General features: G+C 56.8%; 1 protein-coding gene across 1 annotated transcript in view; it reads left to right on the top strand.

Moving 5' to 3' along the window:
- Window positions 1–623: 623 nt before the first annotated feature.
- Window positions 624–23,096, top strand: part of HIP1 (huntingtin interacting protein 1) — a 45,887-nt gene continuing 23,414 nt past the window's right edge. Inside the window, exon 1 of the mRNA XM_017824029.1 lies at window positions 624–745. Within this exon, the coding sequence (XP_017679518.1) occupies window positions 626–745 (120 nt within the window). The 5' untranslated portion in view covers window positions 624–625. The remainder of the gene's footprint in view (window positions 746–23,096) is intronic.

The following is a 23,096-nucleotide window of genomic DNA, read 5'->3' as shown; positions in this document are numbered from 1 at the left end:
GGCCGCATGCACGGCCTGTGGGACCCCCCACGGCCTGCGGACCCGGAGGGCTCAGCCGCGGCTCAGAGCCCTTCGGCAGCGGCTCCCGAACCCCCTGTGCCCGAAGAACTCCGCGGGGGTGTCCTGGGCCCGGCCGAGCCCGTCCCGATCATCCCGGTCCACCCCGGCCCGTCCGGGCCGGGCCGGTACCGAGCGGCCCCTCAGAGCCCCCGCCCACCGCCGCCAGGGGGCGCCGCGCACGGGCGGGGCAGGGGCGGGGCCGCGCGGGGCGAGCGGCAGGCACAAGGACCAATCATAGAAGGGAACGGCGCGGGGGCGTGGCCACAGCCGTTTAAGCAATATAGGCGGGGCGGAGGGCGGAGCGCTCTCAGAGGGGCGGGACCTGGCATTGAGTGGCGTCCAGCTGCACCAATGAGCTTGGAGAGTGCCCGTGGCCCCTCCTGAGTGGCAGCGCAACTCACCAATGATAGTCAGGAGGCGGGGCGATGGGCGGGACCGGCGGGGCGCGGGAGGTGCCGGTGGGGGCGTGCCCCGCGGTGAGTGGCAGGTGGGCGGGCCAATGGCGCGGAGCCCGCGCAGCGGCGGCGCGGAGCGGGGCCGGGGCGGCGGCGGGGCCGGGGCCGCCATGGACCGCGTGAGCAGCACCATGAAGCAGGTGGCCAACCCGCTGCCCAAAGTGCTGAGCCGGCGGGCGGGCGGCGGCGGCGGCCTGGAGGCGGAGCGGGAGAGCTTCGAGCGCGCCCAGGTGCGGGCGGGGCGGGGGATGCGGACGGGCGGGGGGTGCGTGGTGAAGCTCCAGGGGGCGTGGCTGGAGAGGGGGCGTGGTCTGTGTTCAAGGGCGTGGCCTGACAGGTACCTTAAGTTTGCTCAAGGGGCGGGGCTTGGCCGAGTGGGCGGAGTTATCACAGGTGGGCGCGGCTTATCGGAGTGGGCGGAGCCAGCCCAGGTGAGCAGGGGGCGGGGCCAGCTTGGGTTACCTGCCAGGTAACCCAGGTGTTGGCACAACTGGGCATAGTTTTGGGAAGGGGGTGGAGCTTCTGTGAGTGGGCGTGTCCCTCCCAGGTGAGCTGGGTGGGCTCCGGTGGGCGTGGCTGCCTCAGGTGGCTGCAGATTGGCGGGGTGGGTGTGGCCGCCCGGCCCCGCCCATCAGGGGGGCAGTGGGTCACCATGGCGGGACAGCGACGGGAACTCTCGGGATGCTGTGGCTGAGCCCGGGGCAGCCTGGGGACATCGCGGGGATGGACCCCCAGCCCAGCAGAGGCTGCTCAGCCCAGAGTCCCCACCAGCGGTGCTGGGGACACTCACCCGCTGGCCTGGACACCGGGGTGGGGACGCTGAGCCCAGCCACAGCCGGGCATTGTGCCCAGGCCGGTGCCACCCTGTCCTTGGAGCCGCCCTGGGGACACACAGCCTCTGTGTCCGCTGGCTGTGGGGACGTGGAGTGGCTCTGTGACCAGTGGGATCTGCCACACCCCGCTGGGTCCTCCCAGAGAGCTCTGGTGCCACTCGGGGGCAGCGGACAGGGGCTGTCCCTGTGTGTGGCTCCCAGGAAGAGGAACCAATGTGTTGAAAAGCAGATGGAGTTTGCTCCTCAGCAGCATCCAGAGTGTCCAGATGGGGCCTTCCCACTCATCACCCAGGTTTTAGGTGTCCCACAGGGAGGGGAAGGTGGCAGCAGAGCTGGGGGGGCAGCAGGGGTGCTTTGGGGGGAAAAAGTGATGGGTTGGGGAAAGGACATGCTGGGAAGCCTGGACAAAGCTTGGGGAGGGTGGAGAGGGAGGGATGGCAGCAGGAGGAGACGGGGACACCTCAGCCCTGCTCCGTGTCCAGGGATGGAAAGTACTGGTGGGAGAGGAAGGGAAACTGAGGCAGGACCAGTGGGATCAGACCTGGATGAGCCCAGAGTGGGAACAGCACATGGGGGATGAAACTAAAGCCCAAGGATCGGCTCTGAGGGGGTTTTGCAGGAAGAAAACCCAGCAGGGTGTGAGGCTGGACAGGGATCACTCACAGGGCTCTGCTCAGGTTACCTCAGAAATCCATTATTTATCCAGAGTGCTGAAGTGGGACTGGTTTGCACATGGAGCCTTCCAGCTCCTTGGATCAGCCATGAGATGTCTGGAGTTCCCATGGGTTTCCCAAGAGCTGCTGCTCCCTGGGAAGGGCTGAACTGGGCCCCCACCACCTCTCCCCACATCCCCACGAGCTGAATTTCATCTTCCCCATCAGATTCCCAGACTAATCAGCGTGTCCCTGCCTGGCTTTTCCTTCTTCTCTGCTTCAGCTCCATGCAATTCCCTTTCTCGCTCCATTTTTTATCCCCCCCCCTTGTTTTTGGGTAATTCTCTCTTTCTCTCCAGTTTAGGGAACTTGCCAGGCACCCCTTAGGTCTTGGTCATCCAGCTTTTGTCCAACTTCTTCTTTCAGAGGTTTTTTTAGAGCAACTTTGTGGGTTTGGGTTTTTTTCTTTTCGAAAGTGACTTTTCCTAAGAAAAGTTTCAGCTGTTAAATGGCTTTAAAATGAAGATTTTTTACCCGTGTTTCTGCGTGTACAGACTCCTTCCCTCCTCCACTCCAAACCACAAAGCCTATTTTGGGCTAAAACAGCCCAAACAGGCAGAAACTGAGTCCAAGGGGACTTTTGGGGAGCCTGAGGAACACTTGCTTGGGTTGGGAACACCCGATTTATGGGGTGTGAGCACCCTACAAAGCTCGGGTGGTGGTGGGACACCCCAGTAGTGGTGAGGTGAGGTGTGGTGGTGAGAAGCTCTGGTGGTGGTGGGACACTGTGGTGGTTGGATGCTCTTATGGTGGTGGAATGTTCCGGTAGTGGGACACTCGTGTGGTGGTGGGAAGCTCTCGTGGTGTTGGGAAGCTCTGGTGGTGGCATGTTTCCAAGGAGGTTGTGGTGGTGGGATGCTCTTATGGCAGTGGGACATTGTGGTGGTGGAAACGCTTCCATGGTGGTGGGATGGTTCCATGGTGGTGGGATGCTCTTGTGGTGGTGGGAAGCTTCCAAGGTGGTGGGAAACTCTGGTGGTGAGGTGGTTCCATAGTGGTGGGAAGCTTCCATGGTGATGGGAAGCTCTGGTGATGGGATGTTCCCAAGGTGGTGGGATGTTCCCAAGGTGGTGAGATGCTTCCATGATGGTGGGATGGTTCCATGGTGCTGTGATGCTTCCATGGTGATGGGAAGCTCTGGTGGTGGTGGTAAGCTTCCGTGATGGTGGGATGCTTCTGTGGTGGTGGGAAGCTCTGGTGGTGGGATGTTCCCAAGGTGGAGGGATGTTCCCAAGGTGGTGAGACCTCCCAAGGTGGAGGGATGTTCCCAAGGTGGTGAGACCTCCCAAGGTGGAGGGATGTTCCCAAAGTGGTGAGACCTTCCGTGGTGGTGGGACTTTCCATGGTGGACGTCACGTTGCACGACGTCTCTGCCCTGACAACATCCATCTGTTGGGGACAAATGGGAATAAATTTCCTGGTGGCTTCTTTTCTTCTCCCCCAGCTGGTCAAGTGTCTCAGTTTTCCTGGGAATGCAAATGGGAGAACCCTGAGGACATGTCCCACCGTGGTGTCCCTGTGGTGCTGTCCTTGCTGCCTCCTGGGTGGGAGCAGCTCAGGGAGAGCTGTGGACACACTCAGGGGCTCCCCTTGTCCTTTCCCATCAATGCCGGCAGTTTTCATGGGAAGTTGAGCAACAGGGACACCAAATCCTGCAGTTCAGGGTCCAGCCCTGCCATGAGGGGACGAGTGTTGCAACAACTGTCCCCCTTTTTTCTGATGATTCACCACCACTCATCGCCCCAGCCATGATCCAGTAACTCTTTGGGCAGAGCAAAGGTCTCCGAGGGAGGAGAAAACCCACCAAAAGTGAAAATTCTGCCATATTTTAAGATAAATATTTTTATTTCCTGTGGTGTCTGATGTTTGCATCCCCTCCAAGTTCTCCTGGCTGGATTGAGGGGCATGTCCTGGTGTTGGAGCTCTGTAAGGAAGATCTTCCTTGTTTAGGTTGGGGCATTGGGATCTTCCCTCCTTGGCTGTCCCTCCTCTTTCCTCACTGCAGTTGCCCCCAGCAGACATCCTTGTGCCACGATGGTGCCAAGGAGAGGAATTCCTTCTGGGCTTGGCTGGTTGGCAAAGACCAGATGTTAGATGAGCCGAGGTCTTGAAGGTCAAAATGGAGTCAGAAGGATGAAGGACTTCAGCAGGACAGAGAGGATGCTCCCAGGCTGTGCTGCTCCTTCCCTCCTGTTTTGGGCTGCCATGGGATATTTCCCTTCATTCCCAGCTGGGACGTGGCCAGCAAGGCATCAGTGCAGGTGGAATTGCATATTCCCAAAGGTGCTGTGTGGCATTCCCAAGCACCAGCTGGCCCCTGGAAAGCTGGAGGGGTGGGAAGGTCTCCTTCCTGCCCAGCTCAGCTGTTCCTGCTCATCCCTTTCCCTCTTTGGTGAAACTGGAGAGAGGCCGAAGTGCTTGGACAGCGAAGATGAGGGAAGTGCCCTTGGAGTGCACTGAGCTCCAGTCCTTGTCCCCACCCCTGTGGCTTCGGGGTGGAAGGGAAGCAGCACGTTGTGGTGGTGTGTTGTCATCTCCTGGGCTGCAGAGCCACCAGCACAACTCTCCCTGTCTCCCCTGACCCAGGCGCTGCTCCAGTGCCCGGCCGTGCTCCATCAGGATCCATCTTGTCCCACACCACTGCAGTGCCCTGTCCAGAGGTCCCAGGGAGGAGGACATGACGTGCAGACAGTGCCTGGGGTTGTGGAAGGGGACAGAAATTCCATGTTTGTCCCCCAGAGCTCGTGGCTGCTGGGGCTTTGTGCCAGGAGATGTGGCTGCGTGCCCAGCACGTCCCTGTGCCACGGGGACAGTCCCAAGGGTGATCTGTCCTCATGGTGTGAGCTCTGGGAGAAGACACTTCTTTAAAATTCCTGCAGAAAATCTAAAAAACTTGCACTTCAGCCTCTTTGGCTGCTTCTGGGAAAGTCATGGAGAAGCAAAGGAAATCAGGGAACACTTGGGCTGCCACAGCCACCACCAGCTCTGGCACATTTTCACGCTGAGTCCTTAGGACTGTGTGCAGCAATAAAAGCCATTTATGACTCAGAAATGTCCCTGGAAAGACATATTTGCAGCAGAAGGTGATTGTTGTTCTGGCTGCATCCCCACTCCTGCCATCAGAGTCCCCGAGGTGGTGCTGGAGGTGTCAGATCCTCCAGCTCAGGAATTCCTGGTGGGAAGGTGTGACACGTTCCTGGCAGGGCACAGCTGGTGCTACATCTCCCCTCTGATGGTTTTTAAGGTCCTGGGTATTCGTGAGCAATCCCTCAGGGACTGCAAAGCTGTTTTCCATCCTGCTTTGCTGCTGGAGGAGCCCTCTCAAAAGTCAGGAACCGAGAGACGATGCAAAAGAAGGAGAAAAAGTATCAGGTGCAGGTGAAATGGATTTCTTTTTCCTGCCCTGATATTGGTTAATAAATCCTTTTCATGTGAGAACCAAACTTTCTCACAGCCAAGTGCAGGTTAAAATCAGCTTTGTGCCCATCCTGTCCCTGCCATGGGCTGTGCCATTTCCAGGCATCTTTGCAGGCCCACTAATGCAATTAATCCCTTTCTCCTGTCATTTATATCATTGGGAATATGGCCCTGTATGTCCCACCCACAGCAGCCCCGCTGGTTTCAGACCTGACCCAGCTCAGTCCAGCTCTCAGTCGTGGAGGAAATACCATTTTACTACTGAAAAAAAAACAATTCTTGTGGTTCGGATGCTGCAGCCTGAGGCAGCTTTTGCCAAGAACTTCAGTTCTTACACAGGAAATGAGGCTCCTTTCAAAGCACCAGAGTGGGGCTATATATATACAGCCTCTCCAAAAAGATATTTAAAGAAACATATTGACACTGGCGAGAACGGGAAAAAATAGCTCCTGGCTGCGGGGAGCGAGGGCTGGAGGCAGCTGAGCCCATCCTGGGGGAGTAGGTGATACAGGGGATTAATTCATGGCTCTTTCATCTCCAGGAAAAGGAGCTCCTGGGCTTTGTGCTGTGTGAACCCCCCCCCCCGTGCTTTCGGTCTCCTGGCTTTTGATGGGAATTAGAGGTGCTGGGGGTTGAGTGCAGCTTCGGCGCTGAAGAAATGAGTCATCTCGTGTCTTTTCAGCGAGTCCCTCTTAGGAACTTGTTTCCATCCCCAGGGAAAGAAAATAATTTGTCTTGTACCAGATTGGGGGCTGCTTTTCTCGTTAGTGCAAGCTGGGGTGGAGGGGTTTGGGGTTTTTTTTTAGATAGATGCAGAAATAGCTGAGATTTTTAATGTGGGGATGGACTCCAGGAGCGGCTGAGCCTCAGGAGGGCGAATAGGTTTGATGCTGAATAAGTTTGGGGCTGGTCCAGCTGGGAATGTGATGGTTTTGGACCACCAAGTGACAAGGGGGGACCTTGTCTTGAGTCACACCAGAGGCTGAGTGGGAAGACAGGGATGATGGGGGTGTTGCTGCCCCAAAACCCCTTTGCCCCTTGCTTGGCACGTGCTGCCCACCGAGTGTCCTGTGCTGAGGGTGCAGGGGGGGCTCTCCCTGAAATTCATCCTGTTTAACTCCATCCTCCTGAAAATTTGGGGAGAAACAGCCAGGAAGGCAGGGGGTTTTAACAAATTCCCAATGAGAGGACTCTGCAGTGAGTGTGATCCCCTCCACCAGCACCGGCCGTGACCCCTGAGCCCAGGGAAAACAGTGGGGAAGGGACATTAGGATGTGGGCACCTGCCACGAGGAGAGGGTGGCACATCCCAGCTTTGCCCTCCCGGGGGAAAATACCTTTGGACAGGGGCTGGAGGTGTCGGAGGGACAATTTTGCCTGAAGATTGAGAAACCAAGGATGAGGAGAAGGTGCCCGTTGCAGCTGCTGGTGCCTCATCCCGTGGGTGCGACACGGGCCGGGCTGAGCATCGCCTGCTCCGGCACCACTCGGCCCATGGCACCCAAATTCCGTGCCCACCCTCGTCCTGTCTGGCACCATCTGGCACATGGCACTGCAGCACAAGCCCCAGGACACAAATTCAGTGCCCACCCTCACCCCATCGCCCACCGCTGGCTCCGGCCCCTCTGAACCCGGTCCCACAGCAGCCCAGGGCTGGAGGAAGGGCTGGATCCTGGCCCTCAGCCCTGCCACCAGCTTGGCTGATTGATTTTGCACAGTCACCAAGTGAGGAAACTTCCTGGGGACAGGCTGTTCCCCGGGTGGCAGCGGGAGCAGGAGCACAGCCGGTGTTTGAGCCCGGATGTGCAAGTCCCAGCCCACAGAGAGACTAATTATACATTGTGTGTGTTCCGGGCTAATTGCAGGGCAGGGAAAGTGATCCCAGCTCCACAGGCTAGAGGGGAATTATTTCTCACTTGTTTTCTCAAAGGCATATACAGACATTTAGTACTTTATTATGGACTCACAGAGTGGGTTCAGTTGGAAGGGGCCTTTTAAGGTCATCTCGTGCCACCCCCTGCCATGGGCAGGGACACCTTCCACTAGCCCAGGTTGCTCCAAGCCCCATCCAACCTGGCCTTGGACACTTCCAGAGGTGGAAGTTCAGAGCAAGTCCAGAGGAGGCCACAAAGATGCTCCCAGGGCTGGAGCCCCTTTGCTCTGTAGCCAGGCTGGGAGAGATGGGGAGGATCACTTGGAGAAAAGAAGGCTCCAGGGAGACCTGAGAGCCCCTTCCAGGGCCTAAAGGGGCTCCAGGAGAGCTGGAGAGGGACTGGGGACAAGGATGGAGGGACAGGACAAGGGGGAATGGCTTCAAACTGCCAGAGAGCAGGGATAGATGGGATATTGGGAAGAAATTCTCCCCTGGGAGGGTGGGGAGGCCCTGGCACAGGTTGCCCAGGGAAGCTGTGGCTGCCCCATCCCTGGAAGTGTCCAAGCCCAGAGCTTGGAGCAACCTGGGCTAGTGGGAGGTGTCCCTGCCCATGGCAGGGTGGTTGGAATTGGATGAACTTTAAGGTCCCTTCAAACCCAAGCCATTCTGGGATTTCTAGGATTCTATGATTTTTTCTGGGATTCTGTGCTGTGTGAGTTCAAACTTTCCCTGTGCTCTTTTAAGAGTCCCAGTGTACCACGACTGCTGAGGTCTCCACACTCATTACATCCCATTTTCTGGGCTCTCAGGAGGAGGAGGGACAATTCCTGGGTGTCCCTGGTGTTCTGGCATGAGCACCTTGCAACATCATTACAAAACCCTGTATTCCTGTTCACTTCCATGTGAACACGATGACTGGAAAACACGATTTTCCAGCAAGCATGTGCTAATTAAAATAAACCACAATGCCATGTGCTCTCTCCAGAGCGTTGAGCTGCTCTCATCCGTCTTTTATTCCAATAAAACAGACAAATTATAACAATAAGCAGCAGATCTCCAGTCTGGCCCTGGTGAGAGAAGCTGTTTCTCCCTCTTGCCTGCATGGAGAGCATTTGACGTGCCCTCCACTGGCACAGCAGTGAGGGCCGAGGAGCTGTGCTGCCCCAGCAGGACTCGGGTCACTTGGCAAAGAGGTGAAGGTCAGAGAAATCCAGGCAGGGAATGCTGGACCACTGGAAAGCCCCTGGGAACAGAAACCCAGCTGCCACCAGCCTTTGGGTCAGCACTTGGGGTGGCAGGACCAAACACCCGCCCGGGAAGGGCACAGGCTGATGGCGTTAAATTGGGATTTATTGTCATCACATGGAGCTGGCCACCAGTCAGACTAGGTAAAAATAGCATCTAAATTATGGAAGTCCTGGAATAAAACATCCACAGCTCAGCAGGGTTTTGTTAGTTTGCTCCACAGCCAAGTACAAAGGGTCTTCTCCAGCTCAAGACTCAACTATGGCACATTTGGGCAACCTGGTCCCCCTCACTACCTGAGTTTCATGACCGAGTCATCAAACCAGGCCTGGCAACCTCCCTAGGAGATGAATAAAGCTGGAGGAGCTCTGGAGCTGCCTGATTCCACAGGCCACAACTTTTCCAGCCACCGGAATGGTGCGTTGGTGGAAACAGAGGATACAAAGGCACCTGCTGGTGGGAGCACCAAACCAGCATGGCCAAGGGGCAGGAGGGGATCAGTGAGTGAGTGCTGAGGTTCGTGGAGGACACAGGCTCCAGGACACAGCTGATGGACACACCCAGACCAGCCTGTGGTGGGGACTGGGATTGTGTAAAAGCACCCTCTGTGCTGGCCTGAAGATGTTGTTGGAAGCCATGGCCAGGGCCAGAGGCTGCAGCAGCCCCACAAAGCTGAGCCCATCCTCATGCCACACCACCAACCAGGACTGCAGCCAACCCTCAGACCTGCTCCCCATTGATGTGAGGCTTGGCAAGCTGGAGAAATGTCCCACCAAAGAAGAGATTGAAATTCTCCGGTGACAAGAGGCAGCTCCGTGTGCTGAGAGGGTGTTTTAAACAGTGGGTTTAGCCTGGAGGACCTTTAAAGTTCATCTAGTCCCAGCCCCCTGCCATGGGCAGGGACTCCTTCCTCCAGGATCAGGCATCTGGGCACAGAGGGCTCTGGGAATTGTTGCACACAGCAATTGGCATCTTCTGCACAAGCCAGATGTGACCCTCAGATCCCCAAGCTGATCCTGGGGAAGCCACTGTTCGTCCAGGTGTGGGCTAAATGCAACCTCTGCATCCCACTGAATAAAGCAGGGATCAGCACTCCAGCCTCTCCATGGGCTTGGCAGCAGGTCACATTGTGCTTGCTGATCCATGGGCACTGCAGAATCACAGGATCATTTGGATCGGGAAAGACCTCCAAGATCATCGAGTCCAGCCTGTGACCGATCACCACCCAGAGCACCGAGTGCCACATCCAGTCCTTCCTTGGACACTTCCAGGGATGGGCACTCCACCACCTCCCTGGGCAGCCCCTTCCAGTGCCTGAACACCCTTTCTGTGAAGAAATTCCTCCTGATGTCGAACCTGACCCTCCCCTGGAGCAGCTTGAGGAGATGTCGCCTTGTCCTGTCAGTTTTTCTTTTTGGCCTGAGCTGTGTCACCAAGCCTGCCATCTTCAGGTTGCTCCTTGTGGACCACCCAGTCCAGCTCAACCCTTGGAACTGCTCAGGAGGAAAGTCCCACAGCACCAGTTGTGTGTGTGGAGATTTTCCAAGGCCTCAAGGCGACACTGAAGTGGAGGCAAGGCAAGACTTTGACTTCCTCGGTGTTGAAGAAGTCAGTGTAGGTGGGAATGGCTCCCCCAGAAGAGATGCACCTTCTGCACTAAGTCAATGAAACCATTGAATAACTCATCTCTCCTGGTGGAGCCATTCCCAGTCTGTGACCTGGTGGTGTTTTTCCAGCCAGGAATGTTTTGTGCACTTCACAAACGGGAACAAAATGTTCCGACAGTCAGCAAGGTTTGGCTGCTTCCACTGAGGTAAATACTTGTCTGGAGAGGGCAAAGGTGGGTATTCCTGAGCCTGCTGAATTTTATGGTCCCCTGGAACTCGCCCAGTCCATCGTGTCCTGCTGGGATGTGTGGAGGAGGTGTTGGGTGAGGCTGTTAATCCTTTCACCAGCCTGGGAATGGGGAGCTGCTTTTTGGTGAGGCTCCTTCCTCCCCGTGATCCTGGGGGACCCTCCGTGCCCTGTCCCTGCTCTCCGTGGTACCTGTGGTGAGCCCCCCAAGCACAGGCTTGTGTTGGGGTGATGGGTGGGGTGGATCCTGGACCTTCACCTCCTCACACAGGAGGTGTTGGGAGTTGGTGGGATGCCCTGGGACACTGCACAGCCAACATTTCAGTGGGTGGGATCCAGCCTGGAATTCCTGCCAGCCCGCCCTCCCTCCCTGGGGGCACCTCCAAAGGTGGGTTGAGCAAGACCTTCTCCTGGTTTCACCCCTCTCCTGCCCTCAGCAGGAGGACACGCTACTCCCTTGTTTGTCTTCCCAGCTCTTGCAGTCCCACTCCAGCTCTTTTTATAGCTCAGGAAGAAGTGCCTTGAGTTTCTGAGTCGTCTGGGAGGCCAAGCACACAGGGAGGAGTCGCAGCTCGAAATAGGGCTGTTCTTTCCCTGCATTCCACATTGATTATTTTTTTAGCTGAGATGTCCAAATTTGAAGAGCCCCATTGCCGCAGGCGCTGAGCTGGGAACCATCTCCTGCATTTTTTCCGTCCACATTGGGTCTTCTTTCTCCTTTGCCTTATTCCCAGTGCCCTCACACCAGCTGCTGAGCCTCCTCAGGATGGTTTTCCCAGGGAATGGGGTCTGTCAGCCCTGCCTGGGTGTTCCGTAGCCCCCAGATTTCACCCCTTGGCACGGCTGGTTTGGTGGGAGAGCACCCGGAGTGCCAGCCAAAGGTGCAGGAATTATTAATGTCTGAGGGGTGGAGGAGCAACCAGGTACCTGCCAAAGCTTCTGGGTGGTGGGCAAAGAGCTCAGACTAAATATTCCTCAATTTCTACCCACGGGGAGGGAAGCGAAGCTTTGACGACCACAGAGATAAACTGGAGCAAAGAGAAGAGGAGGAATTGTTGGACAAGACCTGTGGTTTCCAGCCCCTTAAAATTATCTGGGATTTTGGCTGAGGTGCCAAGAGGGGGCAGGGACACATGGGCAGAGCTGCCCTGGCACAGCATCCACAGTATCCCAGGGTCGGCTCCTCTCTCCCATGGGAGCGGGGTATAATTAACTGTGTCACCTCAAGACTTCTCCATTAATCCCTTAACACTTGGATACCATTTGGGGGCATACCCTGGCTGCAGTCTCCCCTTCTGAGAGTTTTTGTGGCACAGGACCATTTGGGGTCCCTGCTGCCACTTGTCAGTTGGCCCTCATGGATCCACATGTGTGCACCAGCACCCTGTGCCTGTGTGAGCTGGGAATGGGCCATACCTGGGAAAAAGAAATCTGGGATCAAATCTGAACCAATTCTTCTAATCAGCCATTGCATGGAAATGACAATTAGCCAGGGTGTCCCTGTTCCATCTGTTATTATTTTAACCCTTTTTTCTCCCTTTCTGCTGCGTTCACCAACTCTGGGAGCAGCTGCAGTCCAGCTTCTCTTCCCATCAGCAGGGGAGAGAGATTTTTCACATTGTGGGAATGCCAAGAACTGTAATCTCTGTTGGGTGGGGTGAACTCTGTGAGCTCCTTTCTTCTGATAACAAGCAAATTGTGGATACCCAATCCCAGCACCTCCAAGGGATTGTTTCTTTCCCTCTGCAGCAAGAAGAGCTGTGATTGCTGCTTGGGGAAAGAAGCAACATCCCATGAGCAGTGTGTGTAGCCATGGTGAGAGTTCCTGCTGCTTCTTCCCCTGGGTATTTCCATCTTTCCCAGCCCTGGAGGATAAGGAGATGCTCAGCTCCTTCTGCAGCACCACAAAGCATCCCTGGGTGCTCCCACAGCCTGGGTGCTCCTGTACCTGGATGTTTGCTTCTCCCTGCCTGTATTCCCGGTGCCTGGGGGCAAAATGCTCTTCCTGCAGGAAACAGCATCGTGCAAATTCCCAGGGATTCTCCTCACATGGATTTGTTTCTCTGTGCCTCACTGGGTTTTGGCACAGGGACCGTGCTCGGTGCTCTCTGGTTTGTTTCTGGCAATATCAAACAGCAGATTTCTAGCCCATTTTTTGCTGTTTATCCAAAAATCATTTAAAAAATAGTCCTGATTCCCTGAATGCCATTGGAACGTGGAGATTTTTCTCCACAGAAGCTCTGGGTGCAGCTCCCACAGTCCTCGGGCTGGCGCCTGGCTCAGCCATCCATGAGCTTCACCCAGGATACTCTGATTCCTGTGGCTTTTGTGTCCCAGAGGATGGTTGTCACCTGCCAGCTCTCACAGGAGCGTTGTCCCTGTGTCACTCCACCCAACCCTGTCACCTCCCAGCACAGCTTATCCCTGGCAGGAGGATGCCCCAGGGGTGGTGAGGACCACAAGGACCAGGATCCCCTGTGCTGGGCTAGCCTGGCAGTGTCTGACAGCTGCTGAATTGCTGGAGAAGAAGGAAATTGGGTGTGTTTAGTGTCTCTTGGAGCTGATTCCTCCTGTTTTGGTGTCCCATGTGCCTCTCTGACAGTGGCACACACCCAGCATCGGGTGGTTGGCAGCAATAGCATTGTGTGTGCTCCACAGGCTGGGATTTGTTGTGGAGAGCAGAGATTTCCCTCTCAGATTAAACCCTCCGATTTCCTGAAGCACCGTGGAAATCCCAGGGCTGCCTTTCCCTCTGCCCTGTGGAATTGTGGCAGGTTCAGCCCCCTGACACCCCAAGCCCAGCCCCTATTCCTGTGGCATCACACGTGGGGGATGCCCCCCATTCCACGGGGAAACAGCAGCTCCCAACGCTTGGGCATCTCCTGCCGCCAGAGGGGCTCCTGACAGACCTGCCTCTTGCAGCCTCTACCTATTCCAAGTGCCTCTCCTCCATTTTCCCCATCCTTCCAGGAGACACAGGCATGTTTTCCACCGGGTTTAGGCTCTGGGTTCCCCCCGGCAGGAGCAGGACAGTGCAGCCCTTCTCCTCGGGCTGGGTGAGCCCAAGGGCGTGTTGGCAGCGCTCCCGCCGGGAGCGTTTGTTTCCACACAAGGAAAAAGAGGAAAAACAAATATTTAGGTCTCGGGAAGGGATCTCTCAGCCCGTTGCACGGAATCGTGCCGGCGATTCGGCCCCTGGTCGCTCAGCTCAGCCAGGCAGCGACAACACATGAAACACAGTTTCCTTTATGCTCCCGGGTTTTTTCCACCTCGGGCTCCACCCCGGTCCCGGTGGAGATCCCGCTCCAGCCCTGCCGGCTCCCCGGGCGCTCCCCACACCCCGTGGGCAGGCGGAGTGCCAGGGGCTCTGAGCCCAGCAGAGTCAGGGAGCTCTTTGTGGGAGCATCACCTGCAGCGGGAGCAGCCACAGGCACAGGAGAGGTGTCAGACACGGGGATGTGGCCCGCTGGGACTGTTAAAAGAGCACAACGAGAGCTTGAACCCCCGTATCATAGAATCCCAGAATGGTTTAGGATGGAAGGGACCTTAAAGCTCATCCAGTTCCACCCCCTGCCATGGGCAGGGACACCTTCCACCAGCCCAGGTTGCTCCAAGCCCCATCCAACCTGGCCTTGGACACTTCCAGGGATGGGGCAGCCACAGCTTCTCTGGGCAACCTGTGCCAGGGCCTCCCCACCCTCACAGCCAACAATTCCTTCCCAATATCCCATCCAACCCTGCCCTCTGGCAGTTTGAAGCCATTCCCCCTTGTCCTGTCCCTCCATCCCTTTATCCCAAGTCCCTCTCCAGCTCTCCTGGAGCCCCTTTAGGCCCTGGAAGGGGCTCTCAGGTGTCCCTGGAGCCTTCTCTTCTCCAGGTGAACCCCCCCAGCTCTCCCAGCCTGGCTCCAGAGCAGAGGGGCTCCAGCCCTTGGGGTTCACCCACAGGGGATCATCCTGGCACTGATGCATGTGAGGGGATGCTGAGCAGGGAATCTGTGACGTTTGAACATCCATTTGGTCCAACACTTTGCCCCTGGACTGAACTGGGCTCCTTGATCCCACCAGGTCTGCTGGGAGCAAGGCCAACCCTCTGCCCCTTGGCAAACCTTCAGCTCTCCAGAGCCCAGGGCTCCACAGCCCTTCTGGAAAGTGGCTCCTTGGGAGACAGGGAGGTGGACAGGGGGCTTGGCAGTCAGGGTCGGGGATTGGAGAGCTGGGAAGTGACCTCTGACCCCAAAGCAAGCAGACAAGCCTCTGGGAGCACTGGGAGGAGGCAGCAATGCTTCGAGCTGGCATCGCCCACTTCTCTCCGACCTCTCCCTGTGACCATGTGGAGCTTAAATCTGAACATACTCCAGGCTGGAAACTGTCCCTGGGCTGGAAATTGTCCCCAGGCTGCAAATATGTTGCCTATTTCCTATTAATACCTCAGCCACTGCCCATCAGGAGGCAGGCACAGCATCCACTTCCCTCGGCGGCCCCAGCACTGCTGCTCAGGCTCCAGGCAGGGTCTGGCCCCATGGGATGGGGCCTGGCCCCATGGGATGGGGTCTGGCCACAGGGAAAACATGTCCTGTGGCAGTTCCCAACCTATTGTATCCGGTGGTTTCACCTCAAGAGAGTTTGTTGCCCCTTCATTGCACGGCTGTGCCAGAGCTGTTCACTTTTGGGCTGGGTGCTGAGGTGTGTGTGCCTGTACTGGAGCATCCACACAGCTCCCTGCCCCCCTGTCTGGCTTTGTGTGGAAATAAAGCTCAGGAGAAGGCGTGGGAAGGTCCTGGGAGGTGGTTACAGATGCCTTGGCTGGGCACTGAGCTGAGCATTACACGTGGCATTGCCAAGATCTGTGGTCTCCATTCAAGGAGCAAACAAAAGCAGATAACTAAAGTGATTCCTCAAATGGGGCAATTCAAGGATCACCTAAGAGGTTTGGAGGTTCCAGAAGGAACAGGGCTCCCTGTGCTTTGGGAAAGGGAGGAAGGCACCTGGGAGCAAATGGTGAAGGTATTTTGGCACTGTGCTCCACGTGAAGCCTCAGCTCCCCATTTGTGAAAGTCTCCAGGGCAAAATCTGAGACCTTCAAAAGGAAAGGGGTGGAGACGTGTTTTATGGCTTCAAACTGAAAGAGAGTAGGTTTGGATTGGATATTAGGGAGAAATTCTTCCCTGTGAGGGTGGGGAGGCCCTGGCACAGGTTGCCCAGAGAAGCTGTGGCTGCCCCATCCCTGGAAGTGTTCAAAGCCAGGCTGGACGAGGCTTGGAGCAACCTGGGCTAGTGGAAGGTGTCCCTTGGGGTGGAACTGGATGGCCCTTCAAACCCAAACCATACTAGGATTTCTAGGATTCCCTGACTTATCAACCATCTTCTGAGTCACTGGTGACACTGATCCAGATATGGAGGGGCTGCAAGTAGAGAAGGGGGGACGAATTTGGGGGCTGTTTATGGGGGTCAGTGGCCCCACAGATGGAGAAAGATGCTGAGGCCATTGATCCCTGTGACCTCTGGGGCTTGCAAGGAGCTGGGTGTCAGCAGAGCTCTGGCCCCTGTCAGCCCAGGGAGCAGCAGGATGAGCCCAGCTGAGGGTTCACAGTGTGGCTGTGACCTTTGCTGACCCTGTTTCCTCCTCCTGGGTGGTTTCCTTGTCTCGGTGGTGTCAGCGAGGCTGACAGGGAGGAAGCAACACTGCAGCCCTGCATTGTGTGTGTGCAGAGGAAGAGCCAGCCTGGGGATCACAGGAGGATTCCCAGATAACCTGGAAGTATGGATGGGGCTGCAGGGGACACGGGACACCTGCAGTGCTGAGCAAGTGTCCATGTGGATATTGGCTGAGGTTAGGTGGGCAGGGTTACATCCCACTGCCATGATTCACCTGTGCCAGCCCCTCACCACCCTCCTGGTCTGACATTTCTTCCCCATGTCCAACCTGATCCCACCTTCATTTTAACCCCATTGTCCTGTACCAGGATCCCAGAGCTGGAGGCAGCTCCAGGGGGGTCTCAGGAGACACTTGGCTTTCTGGGCTGCCAGTGCACATGGCTGGGTCACATCCCATTTGTCACCCACCAGAATCCCCCAGTCCTTCTCCAAAGGGTGCTCTCCATCCCTTTATCCACCCCTCCATCCATCCATCCATCCACCCCTCCATCCATCCATCCATTCATCCATCTCCACCCTCATCTATCCATCCATCAACCATCTACTGAATCACTGGTGGTGGAATCCCCTGAATCACTACAGAAACAGTGGATCCAGGGTATGGAGGGGCTGCAAGTGGAAAAGGACAAATTTGGGAGCCTTTGATGGGGGTAAATGGCCCCATGGATGGAGAGAGATGCTGGGAGTGTTTATCCTCACAGACCTCTGGTGGCCTCACAGACCTGCCCAGCCTGGGCTGGTATCAGGGATTGTCCTGACCCAGGTCCATGGCCTTGCCCTTGGCCTGGTTGGACCTCATGAGGTTCCCATGTACCCACTGCTCCAGCCTGTCCAGCTCCCTCTGGATGCCCTCCCTTCCCTCCAGCCCATCCACTGCACCACTCAGCTCAGTCTCACCCTTTCTATGACTTCCTAGGTGGAGAAGAGGAGCTTTACTGCTCCAGGTTTGGATGGGAGGATTTACCTGGCAGGAGGCTGAAGCAGCGAGGGGAGGGGATGCTGCTTATCCCGCCTCTCTCTTTCCCTCTTGCATTTTTAATCCCTTTGGCATTGCCTTGCTGCTCCCTGAGCTGTGCTCACCTTGGAGCAGCCCCGCTGAGCCGTGTTCCACGGGGCTCTGTGGTTGCTGTTACACTGACAGGGATGGATTGAACCGGCAGCTAAAAATACCAAAGGGTCGATCGCGGCACCGTGGACCCGGCGTTTGCTTTTTGATTGTTTTAAAGAAAATCTGTATATTGACAACACAACCAAGCTGCTTCCTGTAAAGGCAGGGGGATAATGGAGCTGGGCTCCCTGCCCACAGCCCGGGCTGGCAGCGGTGCCGGTTTCACCCACACCCCTGTGTCCCACAGGGATCATGTGCTGAGCCCTGGGAGCCCTTCATGGATCCCCTGCTCGGGGCCATGTGGAGGGGCTGCTCCTCTCCCAGCTGGGCCAGTCATGGTGAGGAGCTGGGGGAGCTCAGCACTGAAATAACCCCTTGGCTAATCCTGCCTCCTCCTGCCTGCTCCTCCCTGCTCATGCCCACCCCTGCCTTCTCCTGCCTGCCTCTGCCTCCTTCTGCCTCCTCCTGCTTGCTCCTGCCTCCTTCTGCCTCCTCCTGCTTGCTCCTGCCTACTTCTCCCCGCTCCTGCCTTCTCCTGCCTGCCTCTGCCTCCTTCTGCCTCCTCCTGCCTGCTCCTGGCTACTCCTGCCCACTCCTGCCTTCCTCTGCCTGCTCCTGCCTGCTTCTGCCTACTCCTGCCTACTCCTGGCTGCTCCTGCTTCTTTCTGCCTTCTCCTGCCTGCCTCTCCTTCTGCCCACTCCTGCCTCCTTCTGCCTGCTCGTGGCTGCTCCTGCCTCTTTCTGCCTCCTCCTGCCCACTCTTGCCTCCTCCTGCCTGCTCCCGCCCTCTCTGTGCCAGCACAGCCCTGGGCACGGCCGCCAGCCCTGGCCCCGTGCCTGCTTCAGCCTGATCTGCTTTTTCCTCTCGCTTTCACATGCCCAGGAAACTGCAGCATTACAAGGATTTGAAAGTGGCCTTGAGCTTTTTAAGCACCGCTCCCGAGCGGATATTTTTCCTAAATCAAGATTTGCAAAGGTATTTGGGCATTATCCGGGCAGGGGGGATTTCCAGAAGTGTCACAGCACCCAAATGCCTTTTAAATCTGCATCTGTGCAGGACAGGGTTGGGGCAGAAAGCAGCTGGTTCAGCAGGACCATGATGGTTTGGGGGACTTTTTTTACGTCACCAGTGTTAGTGTGAGGGATTTCCAAAGGTTGGTTGTTGCTGGATCCCTGTGGAAAATCGTGATGAGGTGGAATCAGCCCCAAGGGGTTTGGCCGTACTGCAGAGTCTGAGTCCTGAGAAACTCATCACACCTTCAGCTTCTGCCAAGTGCTGCTCCATCCCTGGATCCTGACTAATCTGTGGTGTGCTGCTGGCAGTGGGAAATGTGCCTGGCACAGGCCTTGGCTCTGTTTCAGAAAGACATGGAGCAGTGCAGGGGATCGGTCAGGAAAGCTGATCCCTGTTACAGTGTTCCAACATCCCAGTTTAGTGGGAAAAAAAGCCATTGCCACCAACAGTGACAGCAAGGTGGGGATTCCCTCCAAATCCCACTATCCCAAATACCCCCCCAATGCCCAGCATTCATCCTGTTCTCCTAAAATCCAAGCTCCTTGCACAGCCAGTGCTGCTCATCCAACTCCAAGGACCAGACATCAAACCCAGCCTAATCCAGCCTCCACAGCACATCCCCAAGGGAGTGCTCCAAGGCTGGAGAGCTGCTGGAAAGAGCTGAAACCTGCAAAACAGACAATAAATAGTTTTCTAAGTGCCTGATGGTTTTCCCAGTGAACCTGCTATTCCGAAAATCCCAGGATCCTGGAGCTCCCATACCAGAACGATGCTCCAGCAGCACTGAGCAGAGTTAAGCCATGGAGCAGGAGTAATTTACTGTGAGCTGAGGAGGTGGGTTTAAACTGCTCCTACACCCGAGAAGCTGGGAAAAAATGCCATTCCTTGAGGAAAACAAATTTAGGAGTCTGTGGATCTCAGGGGTGGGTTGGGAGCACAGCTCCAGTTTGGTTCCTTCCCTTGGGGAATACTTGGGAAATACAGAGAGATCAAGAGAGAGCAACAGATATTATTAGTCATCCAGGAGGGAGGCGGCTGCAGGGGAAGAGGGTTTTAAAGGCTTCTGAGTATTTTTAGACCTGGTAAAATGAACAGAAGGAGGGGGAAAATAGGGAAGGAGACCTTTGAGAGGCATGTAAATGCTCCCTGGAGCAGCACGGCCCAGGTTTTCCACTCCATCCTGCCCTGAGCTCCAGCAGAAGTCAGGGATGTAAAAGCAATAAAAGCCAAAGCCTGGGAGAGCGTTTCCGAGGAGCCTCACCGGGCTGTGATGGCAAAAGGACACATTTGCCGAGACATTTTACCCTAATTTCTGTCATTTTAATGGGAGGCAGTTGCCGAAACAGAGTTTAAAAACTGCTTGCAGAGCCTCCAGCGGGTGGGGAAGATGATGGATGTCTCTTCCTCCTTCATCCGTCGTGGTCCCGACCACATGCACTGTGCCAGCATCTGGCAGGAGAGTCATGGAGCAGGAGGATGGAGGGGCAGGGGGGAGAAAAGGGGCTTGGAGTGAAGTTCCCAAGGAGATTCAGGACAGCTGGAGGGAGAGGAGGGAACTCTCCAGCTCTCTGGATCAGCCAGAGGGGGATGAAGCCACTCGTGGGACAAGGGGAAGTGAGGGGCTGCCTCCTCCCTGGTTCTCCAGGGGAGCAGCCCCTGCTTTGCCTTCGCTGTTCCCTGCAGGAAAGGTCCCTTCCTACCCCAATGGAGGCAGTGCCTGTGATGCCCTGTAGTTGTTCAGCAGCCCCATCAGTGCATCCCCCTAATTCCCTCCATCCCACCTGGAGCACATTCACTCCAGAGAGGCTTGCTAGGGCTGGGCCTCTGAAAGCTCATCCCAAATTTCTGGGATGGGATGCAGCCCTGGAGGGGGTTGCTGGAGCCTGGGATGAAGTGTGTGGGTTTGCACACCAAGTGGGATGCTCTGTATATTCCCAGCTCTTCACGGGAGCCCCTGGGAATAACCTGGGAGCACCGTGGAGCCTGGAGTGGCTCTTCACCCCTGTGTCCTCACAGCAGTGCAGTGAACCACAGCAAGAAGGAAATTCCTTCCACAGTGCATCCCTGGATGGGATGTGTCCTCACAGGCCACACCAGCCCCTCCTGAGCTTTATCCCTGCTCGGTGCTTCCAGCTTTGCTGGCCAGTGGGGAATTGTGGTTTCCCTTTGCTCCGGGGACCTTCCTAAAATTGTTTTCTCCTAGAGCTGCCTTGGCTCTATTTTTGCCCCCTGACTGAAGCCCCCTCCCACGCTGTGAAGCCAGCTGGATTTGGAGTTCCCTGCTTTTGTTCCAAGTGCTTCCTGGTGGTCTCCAAACTCTGGGCTTTGCTGGTTGGGGCAGCTCATCCATGAGGAACTGGCCTCAGACACTGGGATGTCCCAGCTCTGCAGGGTCTGCAGGAGCCCCTCCATGGCAACAATAACCACCTTCCCCCCCTGAGCCGAGTGCTTTGTTCAAGGGAGAGCTGCTCTGAAAGCTTGATTTGGGAAAATAAGGTTAATGATGACGAGCTGACTTAATTTGGGGGATTAAGGAGGGATGCTGGGAGCTCAGAGCCTGTGGGTGGGAGGTGGGCAGCCTGGCATGGCGTGTTCCAATGGCATTACAGCAACTAGAGATAAAGGATGGATCCTGGATATTATTTTACAGGCTATTTTTCATGCAGGTGGCATCATAGGGAAAGTCCCATCCATCCTGTGTGTGTGGGAGGGACTGGTTTTGGTCCAGAGGATGCTCTTTGTTTTTGGCTGTGTTATTTGCATACCTGCCTGAAGGTTTCTTCATGCAAATGAGCTTTTAGTACCTGATTGCCAAGTGCTAATTGCAGGGCTGTGGCCTCTGGAAGCAGTGGCCTGGCTTCTTGGTGCCTCTGGAGATGGTGCCCTGGGAATTCTGGACTGCCCCTGCAGGACATCCCAGGGCAGCAGCAGTCACAGCATCGGGTTCAGAGTGATGCTAAACCCAGCTAAGGGGGAATTAATTAATTCCAGGATCCCTTTAAACCAGGGGGAACACTGGGCTGGGGGCTGGGCTGCACAGCGAGGATCCAAGCTCTCACTTTCCATGTGGAGAACACGGCTGGGATGGCTGGGAATCACTCGCCAAGGGGCTTCAGTGGGGGAAGGGCACAGACCCCGTCCCCTTGATGGGGCAGGTCCCTGTGACGGGGGCAGGTCCCCCAACAGGGGCAGGTCCCCCCCACAAAGGGTGGGTACCTGCCATCAGGAAATGCACCTGCCCCGAGAGCACTGCCCCAGGCTCGTTCCCAGCCTCCAGACTCTGCTCCCAGAGGAATTTGGCTGCTGCTTGAAGCCATCTGGTCCAGCAAAACACATTTGGTCCAGCAAAAAAACCATGAGCCACGAGCCCTGAGGCGAGCAGTGCGGTGCTCCATCCACCCCTCCATCCCAGGAGTCTCAGCAGGGGCTTTAACAGCCACCTGAGGAAAACACGACCTGGTCTGGCCCTAAAAGCTGCCCCAAGGCTGGGATGAGCTGGCTGGGTGCAGGGCTGGGTGCAGGGCTGGGTGCAGGGCTGGGTGCTGGCAGAGCGCAGGGGTGGCAGCTCTCTGTTCCCTCGGGGATGTGGGATCCTGTTATCTCATTAAGAGAGGCCAAGTCACCATCCCGGAGTAAGTGGCTGAGCCGTGACTAGACTGCAGTAATCCCGAGGGATTAACGTGTTGGCCGGGCCGGCCCCGCAGCAGCACTTTGTTCTCCGGGCTCTGAAGCGTCTCCGCCGCCGCAGCCGAGGGGCCGGGTGGTGCTTTGGGGTTGCTTTTGGGGGATTCACGGAGTGATAGGAGAATTGCTTGCGTTTCTTTTGTGCCTCCCGTCGGAAAATGTTCCTTGAGCACAGGGAGGAGCTGGGAAAAACTCAAATCCTCCTGCCTGGGTGCTTGCCTGTGCTGTGGTGAGGTGGCCGTGGTGGTCAGCGAGCCTGTGAGTGGTTGGCTCCGGGCACAGGGCTCGTTAGCACGCTGGTTTAATTGCTTTTGTTGTTGGAACCGAGATTCGAGTGGGCTCTGGGGCGGGGGAACCCTGAGCAGGTCCCAGCCAGACCTGCCAGTGTAGCTTCACCCCCAGGCACAGAGATGGGGCAGGAGATGGAGCTGGGGGGAAAAAACAGGGGTAGGAGGTCACACAGGGATAAGACAGAGATCCCTGGCAGTGGGACAGGGAGTCCAGGCTGTGGGGCAGGAGGTGCAGGTGGCACAGGGGATGGGGCAGGAACAGGGGGCAGACACAGGGGTAGGGCAGGGGGCAGAGAGTAGGGCAGGGGACAGGGAGTAGAGCAGGGATCTACACAGGGTAGAGGGTCAGACGGGGGTAAGACAGGGATCTGACAGTGGGGCAGGAGGTCAAGCAGGGGATCAGTCAGTGGGGCAGGTTGATGGAGCAGGAGGGTGCAGGTGGGACAAGGGATGATGGAGCAGGGGAACAGGGATGGGACAACAGATCTGTCAGTGGAGCAGGAGGCCAGGCAGGGTAGAGCAAGGGGTCTGGCAGTGGGGCAGGTAGTGGAGCAGGATGGTGCAGGTGGGGCAGGAAATGAGGCACGGGATGGAGCAGGGGGGCAGCGATGGGGCAGCAGATCTGGCAGTGGGGCCGGGGGTCGGGCGGGGGATGAAGCAGGGCTCAGGCAGCGGGGAGGACGTGGAGCAAGAGGGCAGGACATGGAGCAGGAGGGCAGGACACGGAGCAGGAGGGCAGGACACGGAGCAGGAGGGCAGGGCTCGGGCAAGGCTCGCACCGGCTGCCCCGGGGGGGCGCGGAGCCCCCCTCCCTCCCCACCCTCCGTCCATCCTCCCTCCACCCCCCCCCCTTCCGCCGCTGCCCCGCACCCGGCGCGGGGCGGGGGGAGCGC

The sequence above is a fragment of the Lepidothrix coronata genome, unplaced genomic scaffold (genome assembly GCF_001604755.1).
Source record: "Lepidothrix coronata isolate B3197 unplaced genomic scaffold, Lepidothrix_coronata-1.0 Scaffold108, whole genome shotgun sequence".
NCBI lineage: Eukaryota > Metazoa > Chordata > Aves > Passeriformes > Pipridae > Lepidothrix > Lepidothrix coronata.
Note: the sequence above shows the minus strand (reverse complement) of the source record. Positions and strands in the feature narration are given on the sequence as shown.